At 38.0% G+C, this 25,652-nt stretch overlaps 1 protein-coding gene across 9 annotated transcripts in view; it reads right to left on the bottom strand.

Moving 5' to 3' along the window:
* LOC149187244 (uncharacterized) overlaps positions 1-25,652 on the bottom strand; it is a 212,433-nt gene that overhangs the window by 47,371 nt on the left and 139,410 nt on the right. The window contains exon 3 of one of the 9 annotated variants that reach the window (XM_089411327.1): positions 12,807-13,659. The exons of the other annotated variants lie outside the window; for them this stretch is intronic. Coding sequence (XP_089267453.1) covers positions 13,654-13,659 — 6 coding nt within the window. The 3' untranslated portion in view covers positions 12,807-13,653. Of the gene's footprint in view, positions 1-12,806; positions 13,660-25,652 lie in introns of those variants that run through there. 9 annotated transcript variants of the gene reach the window in all.

Here is a 25,652-nt window from a genome sequence, read left to right on the forward strand (position 1 = left end):
GTTACTTGGGCCTGTTAACGCAGTTGATGACAATGTCTCAAGTTACCTGGGCTTGTTACATGACTCAACTCATCACACTAGCATCACTTTACATCATCCCCACAGGGCTTGTGGAATCTGAATACAATATGAGAAGAAGAAATTAGAGTTAAAAAAACCTTGATGATATGTTGGACTCTAATGGTACATGAAGCCTCTAACACATCCTCGGGCATGGAGTCTTCAAAAAAAAAAATTAGGTACACTTCAGTGGTCAACATACTCCATGCCCGCAGATGCGTCAAAAGCTTCATGTACAATCAGAGTTCACTATATCATCAGAGGTTTTTTAACTCTATTTCTTCTTCTCATCTTCTTCTCGTCTTCTTCTCATGTTGTCCTCAGATTCCACAAGCCTTGCGGAGATGATGTAAAGAGATGGTAGTGTGATGAGTTGAGTCATGTAACAAGCGTAAGTAACTTGGGACATTGTCATCAAGTGAGTTTACTTTGGAAGATTATTTTTACTTGGTTAAGTATTAGTTGTTTCGACGACTTAATAATTAATTGAGTTTTTTTCCTACAAGCATAACCCCAAAGTCGGAGTGCAACTTGATGACAAGGCATTGGGTAAGTCTTAATATCTATAGTTATTGTATATTACCATACTAGATCACTGGTAAAATTTCGTGGAATATGAATACGTCTAGGGGTCAGTTTTTAAATTGTTTTTAATTTCCCATAGGGCAGAAATTTAAATAAATTCGGAATGTAAAATGTAATAAATGATGTCTAGAGAAGTTATATGGGATATGTGTGCTCAAAATTACGCCTCTCACCTCAACTTTCTACTATGACACACTTTGAGGGGTAAAAAATAAGTTCTAGACCCTTAAGACCTACTTTTCCAAAGTTTAGAGGAAAATGTGGGAATAAATTAACCCAAGAACTAAATAAATGGAGAGAAATAAATAACTTCATGTGAGAAAATGACATGGAAATGACTTGGAAATTATCTCAAGTCAAAAGTTAAGTCAAAGGACAAGTGAAAGGTGATTTGGCACATGACATCATCAAAACATTTATCACATCGGGAAATAGATTTCTTTGCTACAAAAAGTGAATTTGATTTGTTGACAGGGAAAATCAAATTGGTTGGAAGTAAATGCACATGAGGGAATAGTTTGATGAATATTTGATTGAGATTTTGTTGGAGACTTATCTCCAACTTAACTCCACTAGCTCTACACTTGGCATCTACAAGGATCAACAAGTTCCCCAAGGAGGCCCACACATTTCCTCAAGGAGGCTCAACGCATGGCACATTGGGAACATCAATGAGAGGTGTCACTTCTTGGCTTGATGGTTGGGAGTTAACTCTCTCTTATCGCACATTTGGCATTTCTTGGCTCTCCACTTGGATATTCAACTTGCATGATGAAGAAATCGATGGCCACCTCAAAACTTTGATTTGGTTGAAGCTCCACACATCATCTCATCTCTCCACCTGGAATTTGACGACTTCTTGGAATCTTCTCCAACACCACTTGTCACTTGGATCTCTCACTGGGATTTGCTCCCAAATTTCTATTTAAGTGAACATTGAGCTCTCACTATGTATTCATGTTATGAACTATTGGACTTGAAGAAACTCTGTCATTTTGTACACTTGCATTTTCTAATGGAACAAAGACTTTGGGGTACCATTCGTGGTGTTATCTTGACAATCTTGAGGTGATCTTTTTCCATGTTATATTGTTATGCTTAAATTTCTTATGCATTTGGTTCTTATTAGCTTCTATTATAATTTGTTGTGGATCTATATTTGCAAGCTACCTTGCATATATATTTGATTTATAATAGTATTCTAAGAGTGAAATTGCTAATTGATTTTTGGAGGAATCTTTAGTTTATTTCACCCATTGTGTTACTCTAACTCATTTTTATAAGCTAATATTTGTTTTCAAGTGTGTAGGAAAACTTTGTTTGAATTGTGTGTGGGATCTTTTTAAACGTGGAAGAAGTCACACATAGATCAACTCACTCTCAGATTCAAAATCGCTCAAGACCCATTGGTTTTAACTTCAAAGGCTTTCATCTAAAGAGAAGCAAGAGAGAAAGTTCTATTTCCCATATGTTACTTGAATCACTTATAAATTTAAATTTCATACTTGTTTTGATTAGAGATTTCAATGATTACATAAGCTAATTAAGAGTAATTTTCTAGACTAGACAAATATGGGGCTTCACTCCCATTCACTTGGTTTGGTCTCTTGTATATTAGTGTGTATTATTGTTTGTCCTTTTACATACTCTCTCCACTAATTTGCTGATTTGTTTTGCAACCTTTGAGGAGCAATTTCAAGTTCACTTTGGAGAAAATATTCTTCCAAAACTCCTAATGCATTTCCTGCAGGACCCATTTTCATTTGTTGGACAGCTTTGGAGCAAGATTGTGACCCCTTTTGATGCCCATCCTTGGTTGGGTTGAGTTCAATAGAAAGTTGCCCCTTCATCTGCTTGATTAATTTCTTTCCTTGATGTCATGAAATTCAGTCAAGCTTCTTCCTTGTAGGGCATTAGCCATCCATCACTTTCCTTCTCAGTTCATCATATCATTCCTTTCATGGAAAGTGGCCTTCTTGATACATATCTGGAACCCTCGTCATATGGCTACTTCTTTCTCATTGTGCTTCTTTCAGGAATTTCCATCCACCATATGAATGCTAGTTGTACTTGTACTTACAACTCTTATTCCAGTAGCCATGCATGAACTCATCCAGATATTATTCAAGAAATCAAAACATAACATTAAATCAAATAGTACCTTTCGAGATGGCTCTTTATCATGACATCTTCCTATAGGTATCGACATCCTGCATACATGTTTACACATCTCCTAAAGATATCCATTGTCAAGGGCCTTCATCTTTTTCAGACTTTCATCAGAGTCTTCATATCTTTCCAAGAGATTTCCTAGTCAAATCTTCTTGGTCTTTTGGATGTTGATCGCCTTCATCATGGTTGCATATCTCACGATCTCTTCCTTCCTCACACATTCCATTCCCATGAGTTTTCAATCAAAGTTTCTTAATTGTATTCAACCACCTCATACTTCATATGAAGACATATTATGTTGATTTCATCTAGTGTGACTTATGCCTTCCTGCATTCTTTAAGAGGAGGAAATCATTTTTCTCTTGATCATGCCTCTCAAGATAGAAGTAGTGATCCATGTTACCTACAACCATATGACATGACATTATAATATTAAACACAAGCATACATACCTCATGTTATCTTTAGGTCATCTGGGTTTCATCCAATAGCTTCCCTGATTGAAAAGATCTTCAATCCCTTGATCTGCTTCATTTCTCATGTCATCACACCATCATCCCATGAATTCCATAAATTGGAGTTCTTGATGAAACACCTGCTTCTTTTCTAGATTAGTGAACCCTCCAATAGGGATTCCATCAGAGAATCTTGAGGATCTTACATATCCCCATCTCACAGATGTTTCCTTTTTGACTTGATGTATGATGAACATTCTCATGGATGACTTCCTCCTTTCCTTCAATGTCCAATGAGGTTCCCAAGAGCTATATCCTTCATGTTTGACTGTCATGGATTTTGTCTTTCATGATTCCCATGGTGATGTCACGAGCTCTTGCTTCCAATGCTTCCACGATACATCTTAGTATCATGGTCATATCCATAACAAAAGATTTAGGAGCTTATGATAGGACCCTTTTGTGAGGGATACCATCTGTAGAGATCTGTTACTCCCTCTTTTCTTGGCCCTTTTCTTCAGCTTCCTCCATCTTTCTGGTGATATGAGCTTCTTTCCATAATCTTTCCATAGCATTGAATCTTAGCTATACTATTCTGTCTTGTTTGAGGATCAAACTTGCCTTTCCTTCATGTACATGTTTTTAACCTTCAACACTTTTGCCCTCAACTTGTCTTTTTCTATCTAACATAGAGACCACAAGTTGTTGAATGAGGTAACTTCCTTGTCATTTGTTACCTTGCTTTATCAGTTAGATCAATGAAGATTGTCTTCTTATCATCTCTCGCAGATCTCCCAATTGAGATCTCATGAAGATATTCCTTCGTTCATTGATACCTTCAATCACGTCTAAGTGATATGACCTTCTTCACTTTATTTCAGAGAGTATATCTTCTAGCATTTCATATATCTCTTTTATGTCTCCTTTCTTGCTACATAGGGATGAGAGGACCTTAAGAGTTCCCTCCCATGAATTCAAAGGAGACATTTTTCCTTGATATGTTCACTGACTTCTCTTATCTATGAGGATTATGACAATCCTCCTTATTCCATGCAAGGACCTTTGATGACCCATCTAACCTATAGATCTCCTTGCAATCATGAAGTCATTTTTACCAAATGGATTAATGAAAATACTTACTTGACATGTGAAAATAAAATCTTCACCTTGATCATGTTGAAAGTGGTTGAAGCATATGCATTGATGCTTCCTCCAGATGAGATCCTTGTTGTAACAATAGGAAGATTGCCTTCAAGTTACTACGACTTATACACCTGATCCTTAGGATTTGAGATGGCACTGTATTGTTGTCACACAACTGAACCTTGTAGTATGTAGCATTATGTAGAATCATAGAACATCAAGGTTGCTTGCTACGATCACCTTATAGGACCTAGACCTATTTTTGAGCTCTATGTTATAGATGATCCGCTTCAATATGCCATCGAGTATCATGAATCTGAGTTGTCAAGACTATATTCTTTATAGAAAAATATTCAATCTAAGGTAGTGACTATCACTAGTATGATGAGATCATGTTATTATTGAGATCATTGTATGACATAGACCGAAACTGTGGGAGACACCAAAACTGTTGCCATGTACCCGAGTTCTGAACGCTTCATCTTTTGACTGAGATTTCTTGATCCTAGAACTTCATATAAGGATCCAAATCAGTCTTGTTGTAGGACTAAATTGTCTTGCTGTTGTAGATTGATCCTTCAATCCTTGATGTAGGTTTTGAAACACAAATCCCTACAACTTGCTTTGATGCCCTTCTTGAAAATTGATCCTTGAATGTCTCTTTGTTGCCCTTCCTTTGACTTCAACACCTTAGCTCTGATACCATGTTGAAGAATCTAGGGAAAATGAAGTTAATGAGATTCTTCTTTACATGATAACTATTTGTGAGGCATTTTTAACTTTTTCTTATTAGCACAATCTTCTCTTGATATTATTAGGTTGTGTCTTCTTAGTTCATCAAATAGCTACCAAAACAAAAGAGACAAGGACACAAGATGTTGGCTTTCTGCCAGGGCCAAAACCTCTCACTCTTTGAGAGGAAAACCCGCACAAAATTCTTCTTATAGAGATTCCAATTGACAAATACCAAGACCCTTGACAAAGACACTTGACACAATTTTTCCTTCAAGACACTTGTCACTATCTCTTGCACTCTTCGGCCTTCACATCACAATCTTCCTTCTTTGCATTGTAATCCTTCTCCTTCGCATTGTTATGGCACTGTCTCTTGGAGAGTCTCGGTCTCCTTTTCTTCGCAGACCTAGACACAGTCCTCGACTTCCACTGATCTCTTCCTCCGGTCCAAGAGAGCCTCTCTATCTTCGGTCTTTTGTCTATCACAGTTCAATGCTTGATATAGCCCTTAACTGTATTAACATTGTCTTGGGACAATCTTCGGTCCTTCGCTAATGTGACAGTGATGAGACAGACTAAGCCCAAGAACACTTGAGATATTTACGCACTAGTAGCAGCCTTCCTTACTCACTGTAATACCCCTTCTCTTCTTCGCTCTTAGATCAGAGATGTCTGAGATTGCTTGTCGTTTATGAGGTGAGGTCACTCCATATATATAGTGACTTATGCTTGCTATTTAGGCCAACATGAGATCCTGGAGATAAGCTGACATTTCCTTAAGGAGTATATTGTCTTTCTTTTAGTCGACTGCAAGAGGGATAGTGACAATGTCTTGGAGTGCAATTTTGACATGTGTAACATGACTTCATGACTTCTTAATTATATTCATGACAAGAAAACAAATCCTAAAGACATCAAGAAGAAGTCTTTGACCTATGAAAGACACTTCTTGCTCATGAAACCCATGATGCAAGGAATACAATAAATACATTTGTTTCTTCTTTACATAAAATCATAATTACAATTCACTGTGATGACCGAACCTAGTTACACTTCCTTCAACACGGAGTAAGGTACAGTGTGTGACCCTGCAGCTATGGAGGTGGCTTTATCCCCTTCTAGTAACGAAGGCACATGGTTTGTAAGGATTATGGGAAGGGTATCGTTAACGAAGAACAGTGCTTCCTCGGCCCCTCTTCCTCGCAGTCACCCCAATATTTACCCCTTGGTAAGAGGTTGAAGGGAGAATCTCTCACCTAGAATAGGCATTTAGTTTAAAATTTTACCAAGATAATTGCATCTCACCTTAGTTAAGTTGCATATCATTCTAACTCATTTATTTTAGAGCATTTTCCAATTTACTTGCAAGTTTATTCATTTTATGTACTAGATGAATGATCTCATGTCTCATTGATGAAGTTATATATTGTTGTTGATTATTCCCTTTAGCAAGAATTTATTTACTTATACTTTGCAAGTCATATTTGGCATCCATTTAGTTTCATTTGCAAGTTATTTTCCTTCAAATTGTTATGTTTATGCTTATGATCATGAATGACGTTATCTTTACTTGAGCATCTCTTTACAAGTGCAATTTATATCTTGCAAGTGATATCTTTCATCTAACATTGTTCTAGTTTGTAGGACTACTTCTGCTGTCACTTTGAATATCTATTTGAGAAAATATTTTACAAGGTATTGTTTTACATGCTTATCTCTTGAAAGTTATGTTGATTATTGAATGTATCTTACATTGTTTATTTTATTCACTAAGTTTGTTCACGTCTTGAAAGCAATCTCATTAACTTAAGATCTCCTAGACACTCACATCATTTCATCTAACCTTTCATTAGGGACCACCCCCCTTAGCTTTAATTAGGAGAAAGTTTTAACAGAGAGAGTTGGGAATAGGTGTCAGCCTCATCTCTTAGTTTGCCACCAAGTTACACCTTGTGGGGTTAGGGACTTTGCGCACACTAACCAGGTGTGTAAGCGAGGCAGCCTCAACAAACTTCAAATGTGAAGTTATGCACTTTTTAAAAAATGCATAAAAATTGGCCAAAGCACAATGTGGCAGTTCAAAATTGACCCATGTGGGGAGAGATGCACAATGAGATTGTTGAGTTAAAAATATTCCTTCATTCACCGATCTTGCATGTAAACGCACTTTTACAAAAAAGTTAATTATAAAGTGACCCACTTTAATAGAATAAGTGAAAATCACTTGTACAATAAAGATACCTTATAAAATAAAATTACATGCAAAATGTAACTAAAAAAATAATATTAAAGCTATTTTATAGTGATCTACTTTGTAATTTAAGTGAAGTGCACTTTACAAGAAAATTATAAATTAATTTAGGTTTGCATGAACCTTTTTAGAAAAATAACTAGAAGAAAAAAGAGACTTGAACTCAAAACCTTTTAACAAATAAACTAATGCAATGTATATATGTTTTCTAATGAAAGATGAGGGGGGTTTTCTCTTTTACTATTTGCCTCGTTGTATGCGCTTGTATCCCAAAAACCCTTATTCTTGCCTACGAAAAAACTTCAACATAGAAAAAATTTATAATAAATTTTCAAATCTTAACAATAAAGAGATTAGATCTTGGTTCACCCGTAAATAGAAACTTTCTTTGTCTCTGATTTGTAAAGATCACATAGAGTGCATGGAAAAGAGCATATGTAGTAAAGAAAACACTTTCCACTATGTTTCTAACTTGTCGTGATCATACAAAGTGCATGGCAAAGAGATTACACAAATCAAAAAAAAAAAAAAAACCAAAAAAAAAATATAGAAAATCAGAATACTAACGTTATAAATTTAAAAAATAAAAAATAAAAAGAGTGTATTCGAACTATATACCTCTGAATCTAACAAAAAAAGTCATACATGGGGCAAATGGAAACATTTTCGCTGAAGCAATAAACATTTTTAACTCAAAGCAATGTTTTGGACACAATGAAACGGTCTATTCGTGTAAAAAATGCTTGGAAAGGCAAATATAAAAATTGCAACACAAACTCAAAATCTCAATCAATAACAAAAGCAACTTTTCATACAAACTCTATTACTGTGTATTCTATTTGAAGAGTTATTCCCCTTATTGATCAAGATCTTGAGCTTGTGTTCTCACATTTTAAGTTTCACTATTTCTATGCACTTCTGGCCTAAAGATTGTTTCATTGCATCGAGATCATTGTTTTTAATTAAAAACAATTTTTGTTTCACTCAAAAAAAAATTATGTTTGCCCAAGATACAAACAAGTTTTTGTTTGTTCAAGGTACAGCCTTTTTCATGTATTCGGAGCTATACAATCTAAATACATCCTTCTTAAATTTATATTTTTTTTACAAAGTTAATATTTTGGTTTTCCATTTTTCATTCCTAGGTTGCTACTCTTTCCGATTTGTATTTGCTCTTTATCATGCAGTATATGTAATCTTGAAAAACCGGAAACAAACTGAAAAATGTTTCCTTTAATGCATATGGTTTGTCGTGTGATCTCCACAAATCAAAAAAAAAAGTTACATTTTTCAAATAAGCTAACCAAGATCCAACCTCATTATTTTCAAAATCCAGAATTTGTTTTCGAAATTTTCATTGCTTTTGCATGCAGCCCTATTGAAGGGCAAGAGTGGACGGAAATAATGCGCAAAACATAAAATTTTGTCAACAAAAAGAAGGGTTATGGAAGTGAGCTCACAAAATAAGGCAGAATTTAAAAAAAAAAAAATCCCCTCTCTTTCATTAGCAAGCATATATATTTTGTTTTAGTTCACTTGATTGGAAGTTACTATATTTATTAGGAAGTCTTGAATTCAAGTCTCTTTTTTTCAAATTATTTTATGACAAAAATTCATGCAATTTTAAATTATTTCATAACTTTATTATAAAATATAATTTACTTATAAAAGTTAATCACTATAAAATAATTTTAATTTTTTTTAACTTTCTTTTTACATGCAACTTTGTTTTATAAAGTAACTTCATTGTAAAAATGATTATCACTTATTCTATAAAAATAGGTCAATTCATAAGTAACTTATTTGCAAAAGTTAGCTTATATGCAAAGTTATAAAATGAAGAGAAATTTTTTCACTCAACAACCTCATTTTGCATCTCTCCATGTGGATTCAACTTTCACTTGTCACATGGCACTTCGGTCATCCTTTTTCTTTTTTAAAAAGAGCATAAATTTCAATTTAAAGTCTATTTTCAATATCATTTCTTTTTTAAGCAACCTATTTTCTAAAAAAAATCCATCTAAATAGTCAATTTCAACTTTTGAATCCATATTATCTACATATTTTAATATGGTTACTCCAAGGGAACTTTTGCTTACTAGAACCTACTTCTCATAGAAATTCCATATGAATGATGCATTAAAAGTAAAAAATTGCACCGAAGTACCTCGGGGAAAAGAAATCCCCCTCTAGTGCCAACAAGAAAGACAAATGGGATCATAAAAATGTTAAACCACATGGATTAATCGTCATCCTCATATTCTCCAAATTTACGATTTCATATTCAAGCAATTGATTACTCAAAGCCTATAAATTTTTGAAAAAGGTATTTGTTGAACCTTATGGGATTAAATCCCATCATATTGAAAATTAGATAATGACTTCAGAGCGTAATTGTTGAAATTTTGTAGTTGTGGTCGGTCTTCATAATCAAGTTTTAGCCCTCCAAAGATATAATAAATGATACATATATATGTGGATTCTAAGTTGGCATCAAAAGAAGAAAAAATTGCATTTTGAATTTTGAATTTTTTGCCTCCAAATGTAGGAGCGGCTTCAAGTCGGCCACAGTGAAGGGACACACCAATTCAACGCATTCAACATCTATATATTGGCATTTGTCCTCTACATTTTCGCATCAAAATTTGGATCACAAAAAGATATCTTCTAAGACCAATGAAGGTTGAATCTGAGGCAGATTGGAAGACCAAATTTCTAACTGAAGGAGACTGAAATATCAGGAGGCCGAACTTGTTTTTGGTTGACCAGGTTTGACCTAGGTATGTTTGCGGTCAGTTTGGCTTTGTTTTTTACTAGAAAAATCAGATTGTATTCCTTGTTAAATTGGACAAAATTCCTCTAAGAAAAGGTTTTTAGGTTTTTCCCTGGTTTGGGTTTTCCCAAGATAAAATTGCCTTTTTTGTTTAGCTCTCTCTTTATGGTCATACTAGCCTTATTGTTTACAATTGATGGCTTTCTATGTATAATTACTAAATAAAGAATGTGACACAAGATAGAATAATGAAGAAAATTATTTGAAGTAATTATCAGTCTACAAAATCATGAAAAACCAACACTAATGATTTTTCTTCCATTGAAGATTACTTACGTAAAACACTTAAACTTTTACTTGTTGACTACAAAATTGATACGGAGGGCGATCAATGCATAAATGTCATTTCTTTCAAAACTTAGTCTTGCATATTATGCTTTAGTATCTACCTTTTATACCATTAAAGGAGCACTAGGGACTACATGTAAAGATCAAACTCTTGAATCCTTATGTGACTCGCTAATTAGAGAGCGAGACAAACTCTTGTATATTGGAGTGATCAACAATGTAAGTAATCTAACAAGGCCTTAGAATCCCAACAAAAACATAAATCCAAGCATCCAAAAAGCAACATCCTTGCAACAAGAAGTAAAAGAAGGGTCCAAAACCCTCTTAGTCAATTTCTTCTCCCACTCGTGACAAAGGACCAAAATCAAAGCATAGGAAGATTGACAGGCATTGCAGTTGTTACAGGAAATATGGTCACTTAAACTCTAAATGTTTAAAGAAACGGAGACCTTAGAAGCAGCAATGAACAAGCACAACATTAACCTCAATTCTTCATCTAAATTTCTAATACTTCTCATAAACATGCACTTTTTGCTTTTAGTTTCTCCTTCAATGCAACATCTCCTCCTCATTCTAATGAGAGCCTTATTTATTCTAGAGCATATTATCATGACTATGGATAAACCCATTTTCTCTGCCCTGAATGATCGTAACACCAAACAAATATTTGTTGATATGATAGATGACTTAATGTTGTAGGGTTTGGAGCAATTAATGTAGATAATGGTTATTGAGGTGATATATCATGTGTTCCAAGTCTTCCAAGCAACCTCCTTCAAGTGAATGTAAAGCAGTGGAGTTTTCACTTTGCCAAGTTGTAGTTAAGGATTTAAAACATCCTAAGAATATCCTGGCTAATGGAATAATTAATGATATTACTAGGTTGAACAAGTTTGGCAACTTTGGTTCAACGTCTTTCCAATTAGTTTTTATCACTCACAATCATGACTTGAACCAACTTTGACATGGCGGTTTGGTCATCTAAACCATCACTTATTACAAAAATTGTGTAATTGGTCCTCCTATTTCTTCTTGTAGAGATAGTATTTTGCCAACCATGTTCTCCACAAACATCATCACGACAACTTTGTCAAGTGTCCTTCTTGGCACACCTCGACCACTTTGTAGCTTTTTCATAGTGATTTAGTGGTCCACTTTTTTCACCTTTCGTTGTGTACAAATACTTCTTAACTTTCATTGATGACTTCTCCAGATGCACTTAGGTTTAGTTCTTAAAACTCAAGTGATGTTTTTAACATGTATTTGATTTACAAAGCCCTTGTAGAAAAACAATCTGAACATCAACTACAAAGGTTCAAAACAAATAACGGAGATGAATATGTTAACAACAAATTCACCATTTACTGCACTGCAGAAGGCATTCAAAAGCATTTATTGCAAGTCATATAGTTGTTAATGCGCATAGAAATTGAGGAATTGTTTGCACAGATTTCGAGGCATAGAACCATACAGCTAGTATGAAAAATTGGGCACAGGAGCTGAGGCATCTATTGTTGTTTTTTCAAACTGTACAGACCATACAAGAAATCAAGAACATATTTCGAGGAGTTTGGCACAGTTTTCAAGGTGGTGTTTGGGCACAGTTTATGGATAAGTACATATTATTTAATGCTACAATGACTATTGCAAACTCATATTTTTCTGTCAGATTATAATAAAGATTTAATCTCTCTACTGGTTTTCCCTTTGGGGTTTTTCCAAAGGCATTGTCCAAAATTATCTGTCATTTAATGTGTTTGCATTACTAATTTTTAATCAGTATTTGAAGTAAATGATTCATTGTATTTTCATTTATAAGTTCATATTTATACGCATTTATGGATGAGCATTAAATTGTGACAAAACATATTGAAACTGAAATCCATCATATTTAGTCAAGAATAATTTACATGGTATCAGAGCATTGATACTGAAAGGGATGAGATCTTTCTAGGTTTTCTAGAAAAGGTTGGGATCTTTCTGGGTTTTCAAGAGAAAGGGATTATTTTTCTCAGTTCTCAAAGAAAGGTCTAAATTTTCCTAGGTTTTCAAGCAGAGGTCTAAATTTATTTGAGTTCTCAAGGAAAGGTCAAAATTTTTCTGAGTTCTCAAGGAAAAGCAAAAACATTTCTTTTTGGAACACACAGAGATACTGAGGAGAGGGGGTGAATCAGTATCTCAACAATTTTCACTTCAAAACAATGACATCAATGATTATAAAAATAAACAATAAAGAACACAAATACTTATTTTCAAAAGCTTTTTATAAGAATGGAGTACAATGTATGAAGACACCAATCCTCCTTAACAAATCTAGGCTCCAACCTGAACATACAACTCTAGGCACCAACCTGGGCTACATCATAAGGACACCAATCCTCAACAACGGCTATAGGCACCAACATGTACCTTTTGTAGGCTCCAACCTACGGGAGATTCCAATCCCCCAAACTGAGCACCAACTCAGTGAATGTGGGCACCAACCCATGGAGGACTCTTATCTCCAAGCTGAGCACCAACACAGCTACAAGTTGTACATAATTTGATGTCTAGGTCTTCAGGTCTTCAATCTACTCTCCAACTGATGTTCTTCATGTTCCAAACACATCAGTTCCAAACAATCTTCAAGTTACTTCTTTCTGTCTTAGATATCGCCACTTGGCCTATACGTCTCCAATTAGATTTGCATCTAGGTTTGCACCAAGATCTCCAACAATGTCTTCAATGACCTGCTCCAAGGTCTGCACTATAATCCTCAAGGGTCTGCAACAATGGTCTCTGCTACAAGATCTTCTGCAAAGATTTTTTGCAATAAAGGTCCTCACTATATCTGCTCCAATGTCTGCACTATCCAGTTCTTCAATGGTCTACAATGATGTCTCCAATATTCCCTACTATAATGTCTTCAATAGGATTTTTGTTTCAGGTCCACAAATCAACTCCAAGTCAAGAAGTCAATCTGTATATAGGTCTTCTACAAACTTGTTCTGAAGTTTCAAGGTTTATTATAAGATCATCAGAAAAACTTCAATGAATGGTCCAATAGATCATCAAGAGGACTCCAACAAGCTTTCAAGGACGTCTTCAGTAAGGCTTCAAGATGCTCCAAGAATGTTTTCAATGAGGCTGCTTCAATTCTGCACAATAATTCAAGTGGTTAAAATCTACTCCAACTAGACTTCAAGTCTGCTCAAATCTTCTAAAAGCTTGTTCCAATGATGGCTTCTAGTTTGCATAGAACATCTTCAAACTAACTTCAACTCTGCTCCAAAGAATCCAAAAACTGAGTAGAAAACTGCACCAGAGTCTTCTTTAAATCTTTAACAAGGTACCCAAATGGCAGCTTCAATAGTGGTCACAAGTCTGCTCCAGGTCTGCTCTTGTGTATCATATCCAACCCAAATATGTACTCAAAATAGGACTTGGGTTCTAGCTACAAGAATCCCTTAATTCTGTCACAGTCAAAACACTTCAAAAGCTCGTAATGTTGTGCTAAATCAGGGCCGAGAGTTGCATGTGATAGTGGTCCGAAAGCCTCAGGACTGAGGCTCTGTTTCGAGCTGTGTTCAGGTTTAAATCCAAGCCAGAAAGGGGTTGAACCTGAGATCTGTGACAACTTTAAAGGGGCCGAAAACGGAGGTCTGTAACAGACCTTCCACGGGGCCGAAATATGAGGTTTGTCTTGGCCTCAGGACTGAGCACAAAGGGCGAAAAATTGAAGTGTAGATCAAACCATAGAAGAGTATCACCACAGAAAAATATAAACCCTGCTCCAAACGAACCACAGAAAAAGGTATAATCAAAAATCAAAACAAATGCTCCTTCATTTAGCCTCCTTGAATAGCTCCTAGTTCATGAGTTGTGAACTCCGACTTCTTACTTCAGATCGAACGTTTTTCTTGCTTTCTTGACCTACTTTGATGCCTCAATGGAGGAGGCTTCATGCTAATATATAGTGGTTGGACACTATTGTGAATGGTCATGTTTCTTGGGGTGCTCATGTAGGCTGATTTGAGCTACATGGTATTGCTACATTGTGTATCAATAGAGCTTCACGTTGATTACTACAAATAGTGGAGCCGACTTCAGCAGTTTGTTTTCCAGAAGGTTGAATTCATGATTCTTTAAGATGTCGCCCATGATCTTCACTACCAATGACCAATTGTAATTACAATCTCATGGATTCCATGCACCAATAGCTTTATCAATATTTGCACTATGCACCAATGTACCAAATGAATCCACCAGGCACTAACCTGTATTCACCATTTCAACCATGGTAACCCTATTTGCCATTATGATCATGCCACTAATTTGTTGGGGCTTCATTTATCATGCATTTCAACCATGGCAACCCTATTATGATCATGCCACAAATTTGCTAGGGCTTGATTTATCATGCTTAGGACTTCTTCCATTCATCTAGGGTTTCATCATATCAACATATACATTCCTCATCCATACACCGAGGACATATTAGGGTTTGCTTAACTACACCAAAAATGCTAGGGATTGACATCACTAACAACCTTATCCAACATTTCTTGGTTTTAAAGAAAATGGCCATAGGGTTAAGGTTTGAGGATAGATTGGAGGGGGCAGGAAATTTTAGCCCATGAAAAGAAAGGATAGTATTGATTTTGGAGTATGAGTTGTGGGACATAGTTGTGAAGACTCTCACAGTTCCTACAAATGGAACACCTTTGGCTGAATACAACAAAAAGAATGTTAAAGCCAAAAGGATTATCCATGATGCCATTAAAGACCATGCGATTCCTCATGTTATAGGTAAGAAGAATGCATATGAGATGTGGCATTCTTTATGCAAGTTATATCAGAGTTCAAACAAAAACAGAGAGATGGTGTTGAAAGAGAAGTTAAGAAACACCACGACTAAAATTGATACAGTTACATCATACCTTACCAAAGTGTCATAGGTGCGTGATGAGTGGATATTGTTGGTGAAAAAGTGGAGAAATCAAAGTTGGTTAGGACAGCCTTGAATGATTTTTCTAAACCATGGGATAGCTTTGTGCGCGAGATTGTTGCCAAGGAGAACATGCCCAATTGGGAGAGACTTTGGGACAATTTCGTGCAAGAGGAGCTTACACTTGGTTCAGGCCATACATGTCAGCAGCAATGGGATGATGAGAAAAATGTTGCTCTTTCAATAAAGGGCAAGAAAACGTCTAAGAAATCTCCTAAAGGTGGGTCTAAGTCAAAAGGTGAATAGAAAAAGGACATGAACAAGGTCAAGTGCTTTGCATGTCACAAGTTGGGGCACTATGCAGGTCAGTGTCCTAACAAGAAGAAGAAGAAACAGGGTGCAGCTTCAGCTAAAGTGGATGAGTTTTCCCTTCAATTTGAGAGAGAGTTTTCATTGTTTCTTTCCACGAGTGCAACATCTACCAATGTTTGGTCTATAGATAATGGGGCCTCCAGCCATATGACAGGTTTGTGTGAGTACTTTACAGATCTTATAAAATGTGGTGTGGATCTTGAGGTGGAGTTTGGAAATGACTCCAAAGTCAAGGCAGTTGGGCGTGGGACAATATCTTTTAGAGGGAGTTTTGACCGCCCATGGTAGTGAGGGACGTATTGTATGTTTCTAGGTTGATGAAACATACAAAGGGTATGAGGTGGTGCTTCGAGATGGACAGGTATTCATTCATCCTAAGGGATCTAGTGTCACAACAACAAAAGTGTATGGGATCAGACAAGAGAAACTATATCGGCTTATGTTTCAACCAACACTAACCTTGATACACATTAGCAGCAATAGTGATTTATGTGCGTTATGGCATAGGAGGATGGTTCATTTCCACCATGGAACTCTTAGGGTGTCGAGTGAGATTGTTATGTGATTACCAAAGTTAAGTATAGAGCATCACGATGTGTGCAAAGGGTGTGCACTTGGAAAGTACACCCAGATTGTTTTTCCAAGCAGTGATAGCATAGCAACAAGGATTTTAGATTTGGTACACTCAGATGTATGTGGTCCAACTTTATCAGTCTCTTTGAGTGGGCATGAGTATTATGTTACCTTTATAGATAACTTCTCCAAGAAGACTTGGATTTACTTCATCAAGACCAAGAGTCAGGTCTTTAGCAAGTTCCAAGAGTTGAAAGATCTTGTGGAAAATTCAAGTGTTGAGGTCAGACAATGGGGGTGAGTATACCTCCAATGACTTCAAAAATTTATGTGCAAAGGAGGGCATTAGGAGAGAGTTGACAATTCCATAAAACCCGTAGCAGAATGGGATTACTAAGAAATAACAGGGCCATTATTGAGGCAGAGCCATGTTACATGATCAGAGCCTACCATTTTTACTTTAGGTTAAGGCATGCAACATAATTGTTTATATCCATAACATGAATCCTCATAAGGTGTTGGGGAGTAAAACTCCTAAGAAGGCTTTCAAAGGGAAAAAGCCTGAAGTTGGACACTTGAGGATTTTTAGGTGCTTGACTTACTCATATGTCCCCTCAAAGAAGAGGACAAAGTTGGAGCCCACATCAGAAAAGGGAATATTGTTGGGTACAACGAGACTTCAAAGGCTTACAACATATATATTCCTGCTTTGAGGAAAACAGTGGTTAGGCGAGATGTGAAATTTGAGGACGATCAAGCCTTTAGGAGGGCATATGAGTGAGATAAGGGGGAGCAATATGCTCCTAAGTCTCAAGTAAGTCTAAGCCTTCTATTTTTGAGGAGGCAACATACTAGTAGGTTTGGAGGGATGCCATGGTCAAAGAGTATAAGTCCATCATGAAGACTGATGTCTGGGAGGTTGTGCCAAGATCTGAGGGGAAGTTAGTGGTGACTTCCAAATGGCTCTACAAAATCAAGTATGTTGCTGATGGCAGCATTGCACAATGTGTGACACACAGGGGTTCTCATAGATAGAGAGAGTTGACTATGAGGAGATCTTTGGATCAATTGTGAGATACACTTCAATCAGGGCAGTTATTTCCATTGCAGTGAAGATGGGTTCGAGGATACATCAAATGGATGTAAAGACGACTTTTCTAAATGGAATTACGCAGGTGGTGTATATTGAGCAACCCCAGAGCTTTGAGGTGCATGGGAGAGAGGGTTAAAAAGGGCCTTATATGAACCGAAACCAACTCTCAGAGCTTGGTACTCGAGGATTCATACCTACTTGCAGCAGATGTGTTTTAAGAAGACTAAGGCAGATCCCAACCTATACTACATAGTGGTTGGTGGAGATCGTCTTGTTCACGTACTATATGTGGATGATCACTTTATTACAGGATCAGAGAATCGCATAGCTAGTTGTAAGCAAGATCTTGCATTAGAGTTAGAGATGAAAGATATCAGACTAATGCATTATTTTTTGGGATTATAGGTTTGGCAAAAACCAAGACATATTTTTCTAGGAAAGGGGAAGTATGCACTTAACATCTTGAAGAGATTTCAGATGGAGGATTGCAAGCCTATGTCAACACCAATGATAACCAACTGGAAGAAGTTGAGTGCTTCTGAGGGTGAGTTGGTGGATCCCACCTTGTATCATCAGCTAATAGGATCATTGATGTATCTAGTCAACACCAAGCCAGATTTGTGTTTTGTTGTCAACACTCTCAGTCAATATATGGTTGAGCCAAGAAAAATGCAATGGGTGTCAACAAAACATGTTCTCAAGTACCTTCGGGGTACAGTAGATTTTGACCTAGACTATGTGAGAGGGGATGAAACAGTTTGACTGGTTACATAGACTCAGACTGGGTAGGCAGTATAGTGGACAGGAAAAGCACTTCAAGGTGTTGTTTCAGTTTGGGCTCAGCAGTTGTGTCATGGTTCAACAGGAAACAAAAGTCAGTGGCACTGAAATGTACTGAGGTAGAGTATATGGCAGCTAGTCAAGTGAGTTGTGAGGCCATATGGCTTCGCAAGTTACTGGTTGCATTATTTGATCAGTAGTTGCAGCCTACGGCGAGTTACTATGACAATCAAAGTTGCATTAAACTCTAGCAAAATTTGGTATTTCATGACAGGTCAAAACATATTGAGATCAAATACCACTTCATCCGTAATTATGTTCAAAGAGGGGCAGTGGAGCTTCGATATATATATATCAAATGAGCATGTTGCAGACATTCTCAAGAAATTGTTGATGAATGTTAAGTTTGTGTTTTTGAAAGACAAGTTGGGGGTGATGAAGAATACCTTTCTCTCTAAGAGGGAGTGTTGCAATTTTTAGCTCAGACAAGTGTCTTCAACATTCGCTTGGTGTCTAACATGTGCGAAAATGTCCAAAAGTGATCCTCAAAACATTAACTTTATAACTTTCAAAGTTAAAGTGTCTTTTGTGCATCATTAATGCATAAAGTAACTTAAGTGATTTAAGTTATCATAATGAGAGATTATATCACAATCGTAGATCTTATTTGTGTAGGATTTAATCTAAGCCATTAGATCTAGGTTTAAGGTGAATTCATAATGATGAGACATAAGAGGAGATTCTAGGGAAAGACACCATCATTATTCAATTCCTTTTTAAAAAGAGAGAGAGGAGAAGAGTTGAAGAAAGAGGACAGAAGGTGCACCACGAGGACGCATTTACCAAGGACATTTGGTGGCACATAGACCAAGAAAAGTTCCAACATTTAATGCAAGCCATATAGTTGTTAATCTTCACAAAAAACAGGGCACTATTTGCACAGATTTCGAGGTACAACCATATAGCTAGTACAAAAAATCTGCACAAAAATCAAAGCATTATTTGCACAAATTTCAAGGCACAAAACTATACAACTAATAGAGACAATCGAGCACACAAATCGTGGCATTTATTGTTGTTGTTTCAGATTGTACAAGACGTATAGACCATACAAGAAATGGAGCATAGATTTCAAGGAGTTTAGCACAATTTTTGATGTGGTGTTTGGGCATAGTTTTTGAGATAAGTGCAAATTATTTAATGTTGGAAATGGTTGTTGTAAACTCATCTTTTTTCAGTGAGTTCATACTAAATATTTACTCTCTCTTTTGGTTTTCCCTTCAGGGTTTTTCCATGGGCATTGCCCCAAAAATATATGTCATTTAATGTGTTTGTTTTCCTAACTTTTGCTCAGCATTTGAAGTAAATGATTCAATGTATTTTCATTTATAAGTTCAAATTTATATGCATTTATGGATGAACAATAAATGAGCATTAAATTGTGACAAAACTTATTGAAACTGAAAACCATCATATTCAGTGAAGACAATATTTTAGTCGGGAGGTGGGTAGAAGCAGTGATGGATTGGCCACTAAAAAATTTGGCCACCAGCAACTAATAGGCAGAGAAGGTGCGCAGAAAATTATTTGGGTCGGTAGTTGATCCGGACTTATGCAGGAACGCAACAGAATACAGATATAAGCATAAACACAAAAATGCAGCAAAAATAAATCTTCATTTCATTAATATCAAAGAGTTGAAAGATGCTTACAAGTAGAATGGAAACTAAATAGCTTGGGCTATGGTAGCTTATCTCTGAGAAGAGATGTGGTGGCTACATGCCTCTAAATTGTGTTACAATGAGGCTCAAGGGCCTTTTTATTATTGAACAACAAGGGAAAACCCTAAACAACCAAAAACCTAACCCTAGGTGATGGAACACTAAGAGTTTGTGGGCCTCGTGGGTTAGTTGGACAGCCAACTTCTCGGGTTGTTACTTGGTCATATGATCTTCGTTTGGTGCATATGATACCTCGTTGGAAATATCTCTCCAAGTACTACAGGATTTGTCAGAGGCCCATGCTGTGAACCTCAAAACAACATCGTTTAGGGGGTCAAAACAGCTCTGGAAGTTTAGGACCCGAAAAACAACTAAAAATAGTAAACGCTGCTATAATCAAGGAAACAGATGAAACTGACTGGAGGTCTAGGTGGAATAGGTGGGTGGCCACCAATATCCACCTGGTTCAGTCCTCCCCCTAGGAAGCAATTGGCCCATTGCATGCAAAGCCTCCATGAGGTGAGGAAAGTTTTGTTGAATTTGGTCCCTGCTGAACCATTTTCCCTGGTGAAGGAATTGGCCTGCTTTGACAACTCGATATAGCTGGGTCCTCTGCTAGCAAGTGTTCTTGATCTGTGTATCTGTGTTCTTGATTTGTGTGTCTAAGATCCTATCAGTTGTGGCTTGTTCGATGCAGCCTGGGTTGATCTTTGTTGGTGTCAGCTGCTCAGCAACGTCAGATGTGTCCAACAATGGGGGAAAGTATGGTCACGGTCGATCCATATTGAATACTGGGTGCAGGCCAAGGAACGGTGGAATGCTCAGCTCGAAGGCATTGTCCCCTACAGCCTTGGCGATGGTGTACGACCCATATCGGAGTGGGAAAAGTTTGCAGTGGGACCCAGTGAGGCGCTCCTTCAAATGTAATCAAACTTTGTCGCCCACCTAGAACCTGTGTGGCACCCGATGTTGATCATGATGTTGCTTGTACTTAGCATTGGCTATGTCTAATATGTAATGAACCTACTGGCAAATGTGTTGAATGCACTCAATGAAATTGTTAGCCCTGTCCATTTTGGACTGGCCATGAGTCGAATCTACCTAAGTAGATGCAAATGGTATGGCCACATCAATGGGACATAGTGGTTGGAATCCCAACCCCACCTGAAAGGGGTTGTGGCCAGTTGAGCTATGGAGAGCTCTGTTGTACCTGTGTTGGACATGTTGAAAAATGTAACTAGGTTTGGTCTTCAAAAAATGGATTTGTCAAAAGAATTTTTATTATTGTTATAATGACTTATTAAAGCATGGGTTTCATGCTTGGGTCATCATTTTATTAGTCAAAGTCCCCATTGTGGACTCCTAGGATTAATAAAGAGTCATTAGAGTCATTGTATATTTTATGAGACCCTTCTTGGGCTTTCGAACGATGTAAAAAGAATTATTTTTGAGTCAAAAATGAATTATGTAACCTCCACACCAAGTTGGCCTCAAGAAGATCAAGTCGGCCTCAAGGAAGGCAATTCAACCTCATTGGAAGGCTATATATACAAGGCAGTTCGACTTCATTTGGAGCATCTCACTCTCTCACACATAGTTCGATATCTGAAGCTGGAAGTTGGGAAATGTGCGAAGGTGAAGGAGGCTAAAAGGAGTGCGAGTTTGGTCAAGAAGGCAGGGAAAGACAAAATCGAAGGTTTGGGATCTCTCTCTCTCTCTCTCTCTCTCTCTCTCTCTCTCTCTCTCTCTCGTGTGGGCTAATTTAGGAAATCGAAGTCTCCTTGTCAAAGTCAAAGTTGTTGTTGATGTCGGAAGTTGCAGAGTAGAAGTTGCTAGAGTCGAAGTGTTGTTACTACTAGGTCGAAGGTTGGACTGAAGAAGGAGGGGTTGGTTTGGTGTGGAGGTGATCCAAGTGGATCTTCAGACACCAGTGACCTGGAAAAAGCTCAAAATTCAAGTGGCAGAAAGATGATGAACTTGACATCAGATCAAAGTGCTCATCGCCCTGATTCCAACGGTGCGAACAGCAACTCCAATCCGAGTCCGGATGAAGGAGATAGAGGCAGTGAAAGTTGGGTTGACTTTTTGATGACTGGGCAGGATTAATGAAGGCACAATTTGGACTTTTTCCAGCGGACGGAATCCGGCCAACTCTGGCCAGCTCGTTAAAATGACTCCTTCGGTCCAAAACCGAATTTTCAGAAATGCACATTTTGTTTTTATTAAACAAAAAAAATATAAAAAAAGGGGGTGGCAGGCCACCAACCCCGCCACCCCAACCGCATAATAATATTGGTGGAGGGGCGGGCCACGACCCCCGGCCCCTCCCACGGAACCAACAGCCATAACGGGGTGGGTAGCCATGACCCCGCCACCCCACAACCCTCATCCCACGGAACGGGGCTCATAAAAAAACAACCCACAGCATTGTAATTAAATGTATAGTGGGTGGTGGGCCGGCCCTTGGGGCACGGACCCAACCACGCCCAAAGAGAAAACGTAACAGCCATGGCAGCGGGGTACGGTGGGCGAACTGTCCAAGGCGGGCCCAACCTAGCCAATTTTTTATTATAAATAAATTTTGTTATGTAAAAAGGAGGAGGCGAGCTTTGACCGCCCGACCTCCTCCCTATTAATCGGATCCTCAACCAATGCGCCACAACAAAAACTTTGGAAAACCCGCCACCCATTTTTTATTTAAACGCAGTTCATCAGTGCGCCTCGGGAGAGAAGGAAGTGCACGAGTTTGAGGCAGGATTTTGCAAGAGGGCCAAATTTTCATTTTGTCAGATTTTGACAAATTTTATATGGTTTCAGCATTTCTCGACGCCACGAACGCAATGGAGTTGTTTGTTTCTCCATCAGAGTTTTGCATTTTTCGGCCATTTTTCAGTATGGAGGTATAAAACTCCTTTTTTGTAACTAATGCTTGTACTCTTCTTTCTCATGCCACTTAATGAATGAAGGTCTCCCCATTGATCGAGCAAGGCCCGGAGACATAGTCCAAGTCGGATGAACTCCGTTATCAAGTTTTGTTGTCTTTTTTCATGCTTTATGTGTTTCTCCTCTTCTCTCATGTGCACATTAAGTTTTTTGTGTTAAGCTACAATTTATGCATGTAATTCTTTAACACATCTATAAGCAAAAGATCTTAGATCAAGTGGTATTGGAGCAGGGGGTTCTAATTCCGACCATGAATCGAGGATTTTAGCAAACATAACGAAAAGGGCACTCCGCACAACAGAACTCCAAGAACTTGAGGAGATCAACCACCATAGCCAAGTAGAGAATGTTGAGCTAAGGAGGCTTCTACAGGAGGCAAGGGAAGAAAAACAAAGATTACTACGCCAGTTGCAAGCCAAGGATGAGGCCTTGGAAAAGCTACAGCATCACTATTCGGAGGTAAAAAGCAATTCCTCAATTTCATATGATGAATTCGCTGCTTTTGAAAAACATACTACAGGGATTGGATCCAAACTATTGAAGAAGATGGGATATCAGGGAAAGGGCCTCAGCATCAAAGGCCATGGCATCGTAAACCCCATTGAAGTTGGGGAATTGCCGCGTCGTGCAGGACTCGGATACACCAGAAAGGAAATGGGAGAAAGACCCAATACAGCTAGTAACCAGCCAACGACAGACGATGAAATTCCCTCCTCACAGTCCAGCGATAGTGAGGGCCCCATAAACACTTATCGGAGGAACACCAGGGGAAAGCGCCCCAATACAACCTCGAAAGTTTGGAGGAAAAACAATTGATGTAACCATTGCAACAAAGAGGGACACCAACAAACCGCGTGTCCGATGCTCCATGCTCTGGAAACATCGTTGGAGGAGTCTAAAGGTGAACATGTTCAGCGAATGAATCCACCCCATTCACGATGGTCCTTTTCTAAGGTAGTAGCTTGTTATGGCCACCATTGTAAATCATACGTTGCAAGTAAATGTAAAAGTGATGGTGTATTCCCTATCACTTCAAAATGCAACGATGATATTTTGGCCTTTCTGTATTAGTAGTTGAGGTATTGATTACTTTTTATGTAATCCTTGGCCAACGAGTGTGTGCTATAAACTCTTGGAAAGGAAGGGTTGTTAAGTCATGTGTGGTGTGCATGATTGCAAAAAAAAAATGTACAAGTTTTGCGTGCAGGTGATCGAAAGTGTGGGTTGGAAGGACACAAACAGTGTGCCAAGTGTAAATGCTTTTCGGGTCCAAAATGGGGGTTTGATTCCGACCATGAATCAAGGATTTCAACAGAAATAACGAAAAGGGCACTCCCCGCAACAGAACTCCAAGAACTTTAGGAGATCAACCACCGTAGCCAAGTAGAGAATGTTGAGCTAAGGAGGCTTCTATAGGAGGCAAGGGAAGAAAAACAAAGATTACTATGCCAATTGCAAGCCAAGGATGAGGCCTTGGAAAGCTGCAGCATCGTTATCCGAAGGTAAAAAGCAATTCCTCGATTCCATATGATGAATTCGCTGCTTTTGAAAAACATACTACAGGGATTGGATCCAAACTATTGAAGAAGATGGGTTATCAGAGAAAGGGCCTCAGCATCAAAGGTCAAGGCATCGTAAACCCCATTGAAGTCAAGGAATTGCCGCGTCATGCAGGACTCGGATATGCCAGAAAGGAAATGGGAGAAAGCCCCAATATAGCTAGTAACCAGCCAACGACAGACGATGAAATTCCTTCCTCACAGTCCAGCAATAGTGAGGGCCCCATAAACACTTATCGGAGGAACACCAGGGGAAAGCGCCCCAAGGCAACCCCGAAAGTTTGGAGGAAAAAGAATCGTTGTAGCCATTGCAACAAAGAGGGACACCAACAAACCGCATGTCCGATGCTCCATGCTCTGGAAACATCATTAGAGGAGTCGAAAGGTGAACATGTTCAGCAAATGAATCCATCCCATTCACGGTGGTCCTTTTCTAAGGTAGTAGCTTGTTATGGCCACCATTGTAAATCATACGTTGCAAGTAAATGTAAAAGTGATGGTGTATTCCCTATCACTTCAAAACGCAACGATGATATTTTGGCCTTTCTTTATTAGTAGTTGAGGTATTGATTACTTTTTATATAATCATTGGCCAAGGAGTGTGTGTTATAAACTCTTGGCAAGGAACGGTTGTTAAGTCATGTGTGGTGTGCATGATTGAAAAAAAAAAAATGTACTAGTTTTGCGTGTAGGTGATTGAAAGTGTGGGTTGGAAGGACACAAACAGTGTGCTAAGTGTAAATGCTTTTGGGGTCCAAAAGCTCCTCAATGGGGAGGATTGATCCAGGTGGATCTTCAGACACCAGTGACCTAGAAAAAGCTCAAAATTCAAAGTGGCAAAAAGATGATGAACTTGACATCAGATCGAAGTGCTTGTCGCCCTAATTCCAACTGTGCAAACGACACTCCAATCCGTGCCCGGATGAAGGAGATAGAGGCAGTCAAAGTTGGGTTGACTTTTTGATGACTGGGCAAGATTAATGAAGGCACAATTTGGACTTTTTCCGGCAAACGGAATCCATCCAACTCCGGCCAGATTCCGAGAAAAATTGTTGCCTCGTTAAAATGACTCCTTCGGTCCAAAACCGAATTTTCAGAAATGCACATTTTGTTTTTATTAAACAAAAAAAATATAAAAAAGGGGGTGGCGGGCCACCAACCC

This window comes from Pinus tabuliformis, chromosome 3_1, assembly GCF_031772625.1.
Source record: "Pinus tabuliformis cultivar Carrire ecotype Pingquan chromosome 3_1, CPIR1, whole genome shotgun sequence".
NCBI classification, from domain to species: domain Eukaryota; kingdom Viridiplantae; phylum Streptophyta; class Pinopsida; order Pinales; family Pinaceae; genus Pinus; species Pinus tabuliformis.